This window comes from Lates calcarifer, linkage group LG23, assembly GCF_001640805.2.
Source record: "Lates calcarifer isolate ASB-BC8 linkage group LG23, TLL_Latcal_v3, whole genome shotgun sequence".
In the NCBI taxonomy this organism is placed as follows: Eukaryota; Metazoa; Chordata; class Actinopteri; family Centropomidae; genus Lates; species Lates calcarifer.
The window spans coordinates 14,382,161-14,397,125 of NC_066855.1; the positions used below are offsets into that span (position 1 = coordinate 14,382,161).

The following is a 14,965-nucleotide window of genomic DNA, read 5'->3' on the forward strand; positions in this document are numbered from 1 at the left end:
TGATTTTGTTGCAAAGCACAAGGTACAGTGTGTGTGTGTGTGTGTGTGCTGTGGATACAAAACAGTGGCTTCAGGGAAGGGCAGGTCAAAATCAACATCTCTATCTCTAATTTATTGCTCATATTCATGGTCGTGCTAATGCTGATGCTAAAAAAAATATATGCTGTTTTATTTTTGAAACAATGCTGTTTCAATCAGGAAATGCTTATTTGTTCTGAAGGCCACAAACCAACAACAAATGTATTGTTTCATTTGGAGGGCTTTAGTAAAATTAGATAAAATACCACTTAGAATTAAAATGCATTAAGTCATGTTTATAAAAGCTCTTTCATACATCTGGGTGTGTTGTCACCAAAGATTGAGGGGCATGAAACAGCACACGGTCACATCATGCCAGGTCTGAGAGCAAGGTCGCTCTGCTGCCTTGGGGCCAGGGACACTGTGTTCGTCACTATAGTCCTTCTCATCAGCACTGCATGTTGTATCATGCAGCGACTATTTTTATAAGATAGAAACCAAGGCTTTTGCTCACTCCAGGATGACTCACGAGTAGTGAGTCTTAACACGGCCTTGGGCTCCTATTGTGTTTGCATAACTCTTGTCTTTAATAAATGTGATCTTGGAGAAGATGCAAGAGGTGTTGTTTTATGCATTTTTATGTGTGTTTGCGTGGCTGTGTGAATGTTTTTGCATCTTGTCACCCTCTCCTCTTTGTTGCTTATCAATATGTACTGTGTATAGGTGTGTGTTTTATGTGGCTTTTCATGTGTGTAAGGTGGAGAGGGTGCCCTGCTGCGTGACTCCTGCCGCTTCCTGCCAGAGACCCCCCCCCCAGCGTGTCCTGACCTTTGGCTGTGTCAGAGGAGCTGCTCATTGCTCACTCAAATCTGACTGAGTGCCAGTGACAGAGTCTTATCTGTAGATTGCATTGAAAGTTATATAAGTTTTGTTAGTGGTGTTGTTGCCACAGTGGGAAGCAGCAGCGACAGTTTCTTAGACAGTTCACTTCAGTACAATTGGACTTTTGAATTCCCTTTGATGCTGAACAGATGAGGTTAGCACATTACATGACTCTTTTCCCATTGCAAGTGCACTGTTTGCATTTTTTTTCCCTGGTGTGTCTCCTACACTGTCACATGCACACTGGAAAGCAGGAAAATAAACAACAAGGAAGCCAGTGAGTCCACTTACTCTCTAATCAGGAGAAGCTCTCTCCCCTCACCTTGTTGCAGTGTTGCATACGATGAACGCAGTCGCTGTTAGGTGTTGTTCATGCCAAATGTAAGAAACAATAAATGTTCCTGGCTATTTATGTACCAGTGCCTGGAACTTCGATATGCTCTAACAGGGGCAAAAATTTGCGTGTCCATTCAGGTTTCCATCACTGTCAACAGAAGCTAGAGCCGATAAAAACCTGTGACTACTGCAGAGTCATATGACCTGTGAGTGAATGCTGATTGTACCCTTTCACACTGAAAACAAAAGCCAGGTGTTAGTGGGTTTTTTTTGTCCAGTGTGAGTTTTTTGGGGCTTTTTTTGCCTTTATTCATAGTACAGCAAGAGAGAGACAGGAAACAGGGAGAGAGAGGGGGAATGACATGCAGTAAAGGTCTGGCCAGATCAGGAGTCGAACCAGAGTCCGCCTGCTCAGGGGACCCCCAGTACATGCCCTAACCATTCGGCTATGAGCTATGAGCAAATTCTGTTGCTTTTTATACAACTTTGGCTGTACATTCATAGTTTTGGGCATCTTTTTAACACAATACTACTCACCAGCTGCTAAGATCTGGAAACACAGCAGCATCACTAAAAAGAACAGACGATGCACAAATGAGCAGTCAGACAATCAGGCTGGTTTCAAAGAATAAGAAGAGATCGATCTGAAGTGTGTATATATATTTAGACCTCATCAGTGTGAAGCATCCTCATTAAGCGTAGGCCAATATGAAGACAGGAGATGGGACAGGTGGCTAAGGCTTACAATATTTACACAAATGGCTCAAAATAAATGTTCCAAGGATCAATGGTGTTAAAATGCTGCATTTTTTAAATGTCACAGCTCTTAAAAAAGTGCAGAGTTGATGTTTTGAAACTTTAGTGGAGGGTTTCTCTCCTCTGCTACGAGCTATATATGCAGTGTCATTATTCCCAGCCGTCACACTTATAATCAGTCTGACGGGCGTGACAGAGCCAGTATGATAATAACCTAATTATTGACCAGCAAGAGGGTCCCTGTAGTTGTCTGGCTGTCAGTGATAGAGCCAGTAAGAAAAGGCTGACAGGAAGGAAGGTGGGCAGAAAGAGAGACTGCAGTCTGACTCAGTCTCTGGTCCTCTGGGGAATCGATGGGCACTTGCGGTGTTACTGTCATCGCCCTGCGTGTCCATGTGACAGTTAGACAAGCAGCGAGTCATGTGGGGAAGAAAACACCCTCCATGTGATGTTGGGGGAATCTCTAACCGGTTTTCATTGTGTTGTATTACGCAAGATCAAACGCACTGGGAGACTCACTGTCACCCCCATTATCATCATGGTCTTTGTGAATTAGAGCGGTAAAAGTATTAGTAATTCTGTAGCTGAGATAGTTGAGGATGGTCAAAGCCTTGAAGATTGTTTATGTGTGTCCATCTTTTCCTTACATAAACTGGGATTCCACTTTCAGTGGGGAGGATCCTTTAGCTGGTTCGACAACATCTCCCGATTAGCTAAAACTTGTTGACACAAAACTTGTCATTTTTTTGTCTCATACTGGGCACATGGAGCATTGCTCATAATCTTAATCTTTTTGATAAGAGGATTTTTCACTCTCCATCCTTTGGTGAATTCCTGTGCATGGTTAAGACTGGATAATGCACCTCAATACTTTTTTGCATGGATGGATTATGAGACAACTGGCCTCTGTGGACAGACAAATACAAGTACCACCAAGTCTCAACATTTTTGTGGTTGTTTTGTTTCCCCTTAAGTCATTTTGTGACTCTTTTTGTATCTCTTTGCAGTCATTTTGTGCCTTTCTGTTATAATATTGTGTTTTGTCATCATTTTGTGTCTTTTCGTTGTAGCTTTGTGTCTCTGTGTGGTCTTTTTGTGTGTCCAGCAAAGAATGTGAACAGTCATTTCTTGGCCCCTGTTCCAACTCAGCTATGCTTTTTTGTTACTAACTGTAATGTTTCACCTAGTACACAATAACAAACCTGTCAAGTACCAAAAGGTAGCATTTAGTGCTTTATCAGATTCTGATCTTGTTATTATATTCTTTGTTTAAATAGTTCCTGATCTAAAGAGGAACTAAACCAGTTTTGCATAGAATCAGTATACCAGTCATGGGAAGTATTACTCACCCTCTGAAAACGATTGTATAATGTGTTTTGAGGAGTCCTGCTTCATTGTACTGGGAGATTTTCTAATATTTGATGTTCCCTAATTTATATAAATCACATTATTCCAGAAATTAGAATGATTTTATGGCCTATAATTGGTGTCTATCACTCTCACTTGCTTAGGAAGTGGGACGACGTTACGCTACTGACCCTGATCTAATTCAACACATTTAACTGAAATTTATGAACCATAACATAGCTGGCTAATCATCTGTATACTTCCAGCAGTTACTCTGCAAACCCCCGGCCATCGCAGCTGCACTGGACCTTTCTTAAAGGTCCCTTCTTGCTCTGTCAGAAGTACAACAAACAGGAGAACAGATTATCCCCGACAGGCGTGCTGGCCCTCACACCACAGCAAATCGATATAGGGGAGGGGCAAATATAGGTTGTTTTATTACTGCAAGCCGGAACATGCTCAGTTCACAACGGCAGGAAAAGAAGGAGAAGGAGGTGGGGAGGTGGAGATTCATATGCCCATCTCCACTCTGTCGAAACCTTCAATTATTCCCCTGTGACAGCTGCTCTCTCTGTGTGTCTTCTGCATGTCAGATTTATTTAATCAGACGCTAACCTCTAACTTTAAATTCAAATGAAAGCTCTGTAAACCTACTTCTGCTTCCATACCCACAGAAAAAAAACAATGTCCTCCTTTTTACTGTCTCACAGCAGCAGAGCAACCTGCCCCCATTTCTGAGGTGCTACACCGGGGTGCGTTCAAATATTTAGTTGAGTGCACCAGGCCAATTATTTTGCAATGGATAAATAGTTTTGTCCGCATCAAGGACTGACAACCAAAAAACATCACGTTTTTAACCACATACTATTCAGCTAACCCTAACTTGGCCCACTTACTGTGTGAACCTCCTTCCCCCATCACCCTCATTCACACACTTACACACACACACACACACACACACACACACACACACAGCAGTGATGATGATGATGATGCTGTCGCAGCAGTGCTGATGCGATTTGGCAGTACTGGGGCGCAATTCCTGCTGAATGCCCTAAAATCTCGCCTCCCCTCTGTGCCCCCATCCCCACATTCCCTCCCGACAGTCCTCTCAGCAATCACTCCAGCGACCCCCCATCTCCCAGATCCGTTGTCGAGTCTCACCCTCATGTAGTCACGCTAAGCATGCTCATTTGAGGGCGTGTAGACTCTGGGATTGTTAAGTCAGGAGAAAAGCTTTTATACCAAACTACTCTTAGAGTATGGATGTAGTTGTTCAGATTTATGCACTGTATATAATATACTGTATAAGCCTTATACATATAAATAAGACTGGGTTTGCCACAGCATGAAAACCACCACCACAGGTGAAGTGAATGACACTGATCATCTCATTACAATGCAGTGTTCTGCTGGGAAACCTTGGTTCCTGACATTCATCTGGATGTTACACTGACACATACCACCCACCTAAACATTGCTGCAGACCAAACACCCCCCTCCCCCCAACAGCACTCCCCAAAGGAAACAGCAGAGATATTACAGAGCTATATTTACCTTATGTATAAATGGTTTAGCAGAATCTGTGATGGTTGTGGACCTGGCTTTGTGAGAGCCCTCCCCCAGTTCTTGACACTAAGTTAAACTATTGCTTTGGATATAATTGTGTGGTGCAGCATTAACATGAAAAACAACCCCACATTTGTGGTTTAATGTGTGTTGGGAATCGGCAGGTCTGCTGGGCAGCGCCCGCTTCACCGGCTCTTCCCAGAACTACAGCACCCTCCTGCTGGAGGAGGAGGCCGGGCTGCTCTACGTGGGAGGCAGAGGAGCTCTGCACGCACTCAACACCTCCAACATCTCCACACCTGCAAACCTCACAGTGAGTGCCAAGAGGCTGCGAGCGGATTGCATATCGCCACGTAATTGCCGCTGTTAACAAAGAAACAGCAAACCTCATTTCACAAGTTTTTCTGCCATTTTCCCTAAGTGCTAAAAAGAGGACAAACTAATAATAGCCTTAAGCAGATTGAACAAATCCCATTGTGTTCCTCCAATTTTATGGATATCGGATTAAATGCACCAGGCGTTTATTCAAGGGTTACTGAGGAGTCAGAACTCAGTGACGCAGCTAGAAAATTAAATGTGCTGTCCTTCTTGTCTCTCTACCTGTTTATCACACACATACTTGTTTTCTTCTCTTTATCTCTCCCTCGTCTGTCTATCAAGAGATCTTTCTATTTATCTATTTTCCCTCTCTATTTGAGCTAACTGACGTATACTTATTACCCCCTGTTGTTTGCAGATTGATTGGGATGCTTCCCCTGAGCAGAAGAAGCAGTGTCTAAACAAAGGCAGAGACAATCAGGTACAAGGCTGGAGCTCTGCACTCTTATTACTTAGCAACTTATTCTTTTTTTAGTCTTCAGTTATTATCAGAGAACATAAATGAAACACTTCTGCTCACTTCTGACAACAAAAAGTGGTCCTTCTTAATCTGCTTTACCTGTAGAAACTAAACTGAAGGTTGAGCATTAAAAAAAAAAAAAAATTGTGTAAAATAGCTCTTTGTGCATGGGAGTGAATTGGCTGCCATGTGTTCTCTCCAGCGTCTTGCTTTTTGTAGAGCCTGAAATAACTTGTTTTTCTCCGCTCTCTGCAGACAGAGTGTTACAATCACATCCGCTTTCTGCAGAGATACAACGAGACTCACCTGTACGTCTGTGGAACAAACGCCTTCAGACCTCTCTGCGCTTACATAGTAAGAGCACGAGTGATTACATTTCAGCACACTCATGAGTAGAATCTAAATGAAATCATTAATTTACCGCTTTCCCGCCCCTGCTCTCTCTGTTAGGATGCGGAGAGGTTCAGCTTCTCTTCAGGCTTTGAGGAGGGCAGAGACAGGTGTCCCTATGACCCAGCTAAGGGATACACTGGCCTCCTTGTCGGTACGTTTCCCGAATTTGCATCTAGTCTGTCCTACATCTGTTGGTCCAGTCAAAGCAGCACACAAACAGCTGCACCTGAACTTTATTAGATTTGAAGAGGCAGGGAAAACATGATAATCAGGCAAACACCATATAAACAGGCTTACATTTATTGATTAGCTCTAAACACAAAGTACAGCCCGGGCTGATGGGAATGTCATTCATTTTGCAGGTATTTGGTCATAAACCAAAGAACTGGACCGGAGTGAAAATCAAAGCTTTTATAGTTCATCTTAAGGGGGACATGAATGTCTCTTCCGAGTTTAATGGCAAATTATCCAATAGCCATTGAGGTATTTCAGTCTGCACTTGCTGTGCCCCTCATGCCACTAGTCTAGCTAAACATAAATACATATACAACACAAGACATTTCTAGAAATCACAAAAATGGATGCAGACACAACGATAAGGGAGGAAAAGTGTCTTTGCTCCCATTTTAGTTTTTTCTGTCAACATTAAAGGATAAAGATGTATAATGATAAAGATGTATATATGTATACACAGACTGGGCTCTATGTCTTATTACCATTTCTGAATATTTTAGCCACATTAGGTGGTCTTCAGAATGCCAACAGCTTTCATTCACATCTCATTTAACTCCAATTCTTTCTTTGTCTCTGCTCATCAGATGGCGAGATGTTCACAGCCTCTCAGTACGAGTTTCGCAGCTCTCCAGACGTGCGCAGAAACTTCCCCTTCCCCACGCTCAGGACAGAGGAGGCCCCCACCCGGTGGCTTCTGGGTAAATACAACAGATTATGAAAGCACAAAAAAGACAAGAAATAGTCCACAAATAACTGCGCTGACACACAGGTTTATGCAACTTCACTTACAGCACACCACTAAATAGACCAAACCTCATTGACATTTTGCACATTTTTACCCCTTGTTTTGCCATCACTACAAAAAATGATTCCCCTGCAGAATAAAAATCACAGCAAAAATTGCACTGCACTGCAGACCTAACTGGTTTAGTTGTGGCAATTCAATCATACTTAAAAGCTCCATCTTTAGTTTCCAAGGAGACACTACCTAGGCTGCTAATAGGTCTGTGTTTGGGTATGTGGATCTATGTGTGTGTGTGTATGTGTGTGTCTTGTTTTCGTGTGTACAGAGGCAGATTTTGTGGGCTCTGTGCTGCTGAAGGAGAGCGTCAACAGCTCTATTGGTGACGACGACAAGATTTACTTCTTCTTCACGGAGAGAAGCCAGGAGCAGATTGCGTACCCGAGCCAGACCAAGGTGTCCAGGGTTGCCCGAGTCTGCAAGGTCAGAGAGAGGAACAGCATTAACCATAATCATATTAGTGGTTTTTCTGGGTTTGGAAAGTTGATTCCAAAAAAAAAAAGAAAAGAAAAAAAGATAAAACTCACATGACAGATTTATAGTCACTGCAGCAAGGTTGTAGAGAGAAAGGGTTGAAAGGAGGGAGGAGAGAAGTTGCCAGTCATTTGAAGTGCAACAACGGTGGGATTATTTAATGCTTTACGTCCTCCAGTACAGAGAGAAATGTAAATGGATTTCAGGGAGACTTTCTGTTCCCATTGCCTCTCTCTGCTGCCGTTCTACTCTTACTGTAATTTCAGTGCTGAATGAACCAGCAGTTGGTTGTCTCTAATCTTGGTTTCTTCGCTGACGGTGGCTCCTTCTGTCACCACTGTTGCCAGGCAAACTACAAACCCACCAATCTCCACCTCCAATGGCAAACCCTCTCCCTCTCTTTATTGCCATCTCGCCCTCTTCCTCTCCTCCTCCCCCTCCTCCTCCTCCTCCTCTATGTTTTTTTCTCTCTCACCTCATTTCACTTGTGATCAGCATCTCTGGTCTAGACAGCATGCCCAGCAACCATTCCTAGAGGTCTCTCCTCCTCTTCCTCTTGCTCCCTGTCGTTCATTTTCATCCCATACATGGTGGTGTAATTACCCTCACAGTATGTTCTTGTACTTAAGTCACTGTTGGAGTATTTCTTTTGAATCAAAAAAAGGTGTCTGAAAGACTCTTGAGCTGGTGAAATTATGTTCAGAAATAATTCCACACACTGCCTTTGACGATGGAAATGAATGAGAAAGCTGACTATGGAAGAACCACTTAGGAATCAAGTTTTAACATCTAATCAGTGCAGGTTACAGTCCAGACCAGTCAATGGGCAGCAGCTCTGGTAGGTACCAGCGTGACTGGATATGTGCTTCTCTGTTTTGTACCATCTGGAAGTAATAATTCCAAAAATTACCAAAGATCTCTCTGCTGTCTTCCTGGAGCTGTTTCACCACAGTTTATAGCTTCTTATGAGACACGGAATACATAATATTTTTGGCTTCATCTATTCCATGAAAGTAAGAAAATGTAACTTTGCAGAGCAACAGTGGCCTCTGCAGCCACAAGAAACAGAAAACAAAGCCTATCAATCACTAGACCAGAGCTCTGACTGTGAAGTCCCACTCACAGAACTGAAACACAGCTGAACAGTGTACATTCCTCATGATCAGCAGCTTCTGGAGCAGGAAGTGCTGTCACTGTAACAAACACACCAGACTCTGTTTATAATTCTTTATAAGTTTAGTTGGATATCAGAGATTAATGACCTCTAAGTCGTTTTAACTGATCTATAGTTCAGCATTACTCTTGAAGTGGCTGGACCCGATTCCAGCAGCTGAAGCCGCTGACTGTCATTAGCGTAATACAAGTCAAAATGATTTTGAAGCTGTTATTTCAAGGTAAAATAGTTATGTTTCTTTAAAGTAATGACTTTTTTTTTTAGACATGGCAGGATGAGGCTTCAAGATGTGGCTTCATTTTCTCCCTCTGCATGTTTCACCTTGTACTGCTGCAGCTTTTGTGTTCATCTGTCGGCGTTTGGTTCAGACTTGCCCTGTTGAAATTGATATGGAAATTGTTACCGGGTCCAACCTTGTAATTGCTGTCGTGACATTTACGTAAAAGCGACTCTGGCACTTGTTCAGACATGAGATGACAAGTTAAACTGCCTTCACATTTACATAACAAGGTGCATATCTGAGAGGGGCTTATTGTTATTTTTAATAGCTGAGAGTAGCTCCTCCATTTTTGTTTTGCGCTAAATTGAGGGACAATAATTTCTATCAACAGAGCACTCAAAAATCAAGTACATTTAGTCCGTTACTGACATATTTTCACTTTTACACACAACATTCTCAGAACATGCTTAGAAATAGTACATAGACAGAGCTAAAGTCTGTTCATCTAACTTGAATTATACACTCTTGTACAATGAGTCTTGACTTTCACTTGGTCTTCTCTCTTTTTAAGCTGACATTGTCAAGATTGTTTTTGAGTAGCTGAAATGATATTTTCTCTGCATGCAAAAGACGTCATTTCTGAAAATAAGGTCTGGACTTCTCTTTTCTCCCTGCGTTGGTGCTGTGGAGTTGTCAAAGCACTCGAGAGTGCAATAACTCAGTCTGAACTAGGCCACGGCAGCGCGTGCAGATGTCGAGCTGGTCCCCAGCTTAGCCCTCGTGGCAGCCAGACACCATGCTGGTTGGAGACAGATATGCAGATAGTGAAGGCCCTGGCAGTCGCCTCTGCCCCCTGAAACCACTGAAGACTTGCCATTTCTGAGCTGCCTAACTAGTCATCCTCTTCTGTTTCTCACTTCCCAGCCAGACTGCATTGGCTTCCTCTGTAATCATGCCCTATTTTCACAGAGAGGGGTGTAAATGGCATGAAAACAAGAAGCAGGAAGTCAATGCCAATCTGACATTATTTAATATCTAGTTCCATATATCCCAAACAAAGAAAAAAAGGCAGCACCATTTGTCATTTTCTCCTCTATAACTTCAGAAACCAGCCTCATGTCCGGCTCAAACAGCAACACAGTCTCCATCTTCTCATCTAATTTCCCTACAGGCGTATCTTTGACTCTTATTCCCCTGGATTTATGTCATGACAGCCCAATGACCCAGACGATGCTTTGACTGACGTAGATTGTAATCTATCAGTGCATCCCTTTAGCCCCCCCCCCAATAAGAATCTTTTATGTTGTTTTCTCAATAGCATCCATCTTACCCCTGCCTCTCTAACCTCGCTGCCAACTATCCAGAGATTTCGTTCTGTGAAAAGAATGAACCCTAAGAGTGGATGCATTCGTTTGCAGTCCTTTCCCTCTCGTACTCCAAAAACTGAGTTGGTATTATTGATGGAAATGTTCCTAATGCTGGCATTTTTTGTTTTAGGTACTTATGTGTTATGTCGATTTAAGCTGCTTTGCCTCTCTGAGTGGGAGGCCGAGGCAAGCAGAGCGTTTTGATGAACGACAGATCTCTGGAAAAGACATAAACAAAGAAGGATGAAGCACTATAATTCAGATAAAAAAAGAGAAGAAGGAGTCTCCATCGCTTTTTTCCCCTCTCTTTTAAATGAGGTGTGCTAAATTACTCTTTTAGGGAGAGATTTCTCGCAGCCTTCGCCTCCCAGTGCTACCAAAATGCAATTAGACCAAATGTGCTAAAGCAGGCATACTTAGAGCTGGAAGACTAACACTTCAGATCCACTTTAAAGACTCTGTCTTACTCTCCCCCTTGTCTCTCTTGATATGTCTGCAGTATTATTATGTGTACATTATGATTTGATTCCTTTTTGTAGATGCATGTGTCACTGTTATTACAGTCACAGAGTAGCTGCCCTTGATGTGTATATGATACATGAGAGTGGATGGATTAGTGTGATAGTAAAGTGACAGAATACATCAGCTCATTTGTCCATCCATCCATCCATCCATTCATTCATCTGCTGTCCCCTCTGTTGTTGCAGACTGACTGGGGTGGCCAGAGGACCCTGCAGAGGAAGTGGACCACCTTCCTCAAGGCCAGAATGGTGTGTTCGGTCCCAGAGTATGAGCTGCACCTTAATATCCTGCGCAGTGTGTTTGTCCTGCACGGTCGGGACGCTCAAAGCAGCATTTTATATGGCATCTTCGGCCTGGAATGGTAAGAGACTACATTCACTTCTTCTTTTATAGAGCTGAAGTCAAGACGTCACTTCTTAGCTTCTGCTTAGATTCGCCATCCTCTACAGCAGCTGCTAGGAGAAAACTGACCTTAAATTTTAACAAAGTTAAACAATAGTCAGACAAAACAAGCTTTACGAAGGTGTCACCTTGAGCTCTGAGAACTTGTTATCAACTCTTTTCTCTATTTTATAGAATAAATGATTAATTGTAGAAATAATTAGAAGATTAGCTGATAACAACAAAAACCATTACTTGGAACCCCAGGTGAGTTGTTATCAAAACCGAGCGGGCCGAGCGGCAGTCAGAGCTGATGTGACAGCATGAGAGGACGACAGCTGCCAGTGGAATATCTGGCAGCGATGTGAGTGTGTGTTTACACTGATATGCAGAGTCATGCTGCATAAAACTGTCCCAAGGGTGTTTAGATTCTGATGGAGGGGACTGCATTACAACAGGACAGTAACACTGTCTATTTCTTTCTCGCTTTTTCCTTTTATTTTTTTTTCACCGCCATGTTTCTCTTTTGTGGATATTTGAGCTCAACCTCTGTCCTCTTGTTCACTGCAGCAGCTGTCTTCTTTTTTCTGTCTCATCTCGTCTTTCTATACGCTGGTTTCCCTTTAAAAACATACACCTGTGTGAGTAGTAGTCATCACTATGCATTAGACTCAAGTGTTCAAGAATGAGTAAGCCCCTGAGCTGTACTGCTCACCAGTTTTGAAGACTGGTTCTGGTTTCACTTCGATCTCATTTTTCTCACTTGAATGCTTTTGAAGGCTGAGGTGGGCACACAATGGACCAAGGAATGTGACGCAGACACCCCCCCACCCCATTACTAATCTCACCTGTAGGGCTTTAGATTAAGGGTCACCTGGTTTGCGTCTCCCAGCTCATGCTGCTGTTATGTTGTTGGACAAATCTTTTCTTTCACAGGTGCTCCACCAAAACCACACATGGGCCTGTTTTATTTGTGAGTCACAGGGAGTGGGTATTTTAGAACAGTGAGTGCAGTGTTGAAAAATCTGCAAAACAAATATTTCCTTCTGGAGTGGATGAGGGGAGCAGCGACTAGAAATTGCACACCTGTCAGTGACACCACTCCCACTTGACTGTGCAAGACAAATTGTTAAAATCCCAACTTTACCACCTTAACACCCACGGTTTTCAGAGAATCTCAGTGGCCTTTTCACCTGTCAGTGGCCACTGATGGTCTGTGATGTGTTTGAAATTCGATCTGGGTGGCAGTTCCTCCCCAGATAATAACCTCTCAGTGTTTATTCACCGTTGAATCATTAATCCTGAGTGTGTCCTCTGGATGTGTCCCCGGGGTGGGGGGCGGGGGGGGATTGTCTTTCAGGAAGAATATCAAAGCTTCTGCTATCTGCCAGTACGCCTTCTCGGATGTACAGAAAGTTTTCGAGGGGCCGTACATGGAGGTGCAGGACTCAAAGTGGAGGGAGTACACGGGGAAGGTTCCAGAGCCACGACCTGGATCTGTAAGTTTCATCAAATAGAACCACTCATTGTGTGATCATTTAATGTCCTACACTGTCATCCATTTAAACAAAGAACGCTCTGATCATTTCTCTGTTTTTGTTTCTCTCACATCTCCAGTGTATAACAGATATGCACAGGTCCCAGGGCATCAACTCATCTCGTGACCTCCCAGACAACGTCCTCACTTTTGCCAGAAGGCACCCACTGATGGCCAACCAGGTGCACCCGATAGGGGTGCGCCCTCTCTTGTTCAAGAGGAGTGTCAACTATGTCAAGATTGCTGTGCACAGGGAGCCAGCACTGGATGGAAATATTTATACCATCTTGTTTTTGGGAACCGGTGAGTTTAGCTGCTGAGCACATGAAAAGACCAAAACCAACAATGAACTGATCCTATTAACAAGTATTGTCTGTGCTGTGTATCTTATTAGCAGCTCTGTGAGGCTATGCTAATGTTTAACAGCATAGATGGTTACCATGCTCACCATCTTAGTTTGAGCATGCTAACATTTGCTAATTAGCACTAAACATAAAGCACAGCTGAGGCTGGTGGGGATGTGATTAGTTTTGCAGGTGTTTGGCTATGAGTCAAAGTATCTGACAAATTAAAAATCTGACCTGATGATTGTGCTTGATTAAAGGTTAAGGATCACAGACGTGATTAAAATTCATCCTACAGGGGGGCATGAATGTATTCTAGTGTCTTGTTTGACAAGGTTGTACATTTTACTTACAGATGATGGGTGGTTGCACAGAGCTGTAGACATTGATGGAGAAACGCATATCATAGAAGAGCTGCAAGTGTTCGATAAACCACAGCCCATAGAGAGCATGGTCATATCCTCGGTTCTGGTATGTGCTCATGTGTGCAGAGTTATATGTCAAAAATAATGAGGGTTTAAATGGCCTATTTATGCTAAAGTGATGCAAATGAAAACATGATAGATCTTGTTCTTGCCAATAGAAATAGAGTTGAGAGAGGATTTATATTTAACAGTCAACTAGAATATGAATAAGACTATTTCACTGCCTAAATGTTTACAAACTGCATGTGTAAATGTCTCAAGGTGACCAAATACAGTAGAAACAGATGAATCATTTATGTTTTGTTTTACAGCGGAGCATTTATGTCGGCTCCCACTCCGGAGTCGTGCAGGTACCGATGTCGGCCTGTCAGAGATACACTTCCTGTTACGACTGCGTATTCGCCAGAGATCCGTTCTGCGGCTGGGACGGGAGGGTGTGCGTAGAGATATCTACACGTGCACAGAGGTGAAGGGACACACACACTCACACACCTGCACACTAAAAAAAATGCACATAGACATCGATACATGTAGGCACACAGGTGTGTTTTCCCAGTGAGGAGACAAAAACACACACACTGGTTCAAGATGTCACATACGCACATTTACAGAGATTTAGCAGAAGATGAGAGAAATTTGCGTTGCTCCATCGTAGATCCTCAGTCTATATTTCCCTAAACCCCATCTGCGGTTCCACCTGTCTATTCTGCTCAGGAGAAATTTTCAAAACAAGAGCAGTTCTCTAAATTGAATTAAAAAAAAAAAAAAAGAAAGATGCACCTTTTTCTAGATGTTAGAATCAACATTTTCTTGGAGCACATTTTTGAAATAACAGTCAAATAAAATGGTGAACTGTTCAGACTAAGTGATGGCATGATAATTAAGCATAATTATTACTGTTAGGCCTGCTTGAAATGAATAATAAACTTCTAGACAGAAATTAATAATTTTGACACAGTGTTCATTTTTGCATTACACGACCTTTTTAGTTGATGTTTACTTCTTGCTTCTGGGCCCCAACAGTAATCCTAGTCTAATTAATTATTTATACAGCTTACTTTCCCCTTCCAACAGAATTTCTATGCAAGCAGGTCTAAGACAATGTAGTCGACCTCGATTTTTCGCATCAGCTCAGCTCAGCTCAGCGAGAGCTTGTTCTGGAGTGGGAGGGTTTAGATTTCGAATCATCACGCCTTATATCAGTGTTTACGTTGAGTGTAACTCTTACCTTGCAATACTTACCTCACAATTGTAGTAGAGTACAAATATAAAGTAGCATGAAATGGAAACACTCAAGTAAAATCAGGGTACTTCAAATTTGTATGTAAAATACTTGAATAAATGTA

At 42.6% G+C, this 14,965-nt stretch overlaps 1 protein-coding gene across 6 annotated transcripts in view; it reads left to right on the forward strand.

The window, feature by feature from the left end:
• The window catches only part of sema4gb (sema domain, immunoglobulin domain (Ig), transmembrane domain (TM) and short cytoplasmic domain, (semaphorin) 4Gb), a 77,564-nt gene that overhangs the window by 59,018 nt on the left and 3,581 nt on the right, over positions 1–14,965 (forward strand). For all 6 annotated transcript variants that reach the window (XM_051066253.1, XM_051066254.1, XM_051066258.1 and 3 more), the window contains 11 exons: positions 5,073–5,221; positions 5,645–5,707; positions 6,002–6,100; positions 6,197–6,290; positions 6,958–7,071; positions 7,444–7,598; positions 11,118–11,293; positions 12,674–12,812; positions 12,931–13,153; positions 13,550–13,665; positions 13,931–14,085. In XM_051066253.1, the coding sequence (XP_050922210.1) occupies positions 5,073–5,221; positions 5,645–5,707; positions 6,002–6,100; positions 6,197–6,290; positions 6,958–7,071; positions 7,444–7,598; positions 11,118–11,293; positions 12,674–12,812; positions 12,931–13,153; positions 13,550–13,665; positions 13,931–14,085 (1,483 nt within the window). The remainder of the gene's footprint in view (positions 1–5,072; positions 5,222–5,644; positions 5,708–6,001; positions 6,101–6,196; positions 6,291–6,957; positions 7,072–7,443; positions 7,599–11,117; positions 11,294–12,673; positions 12,813–12,930; positions 13,154–13,549; positions 13,666–13,930; positions 14,086–14,965) is intronic.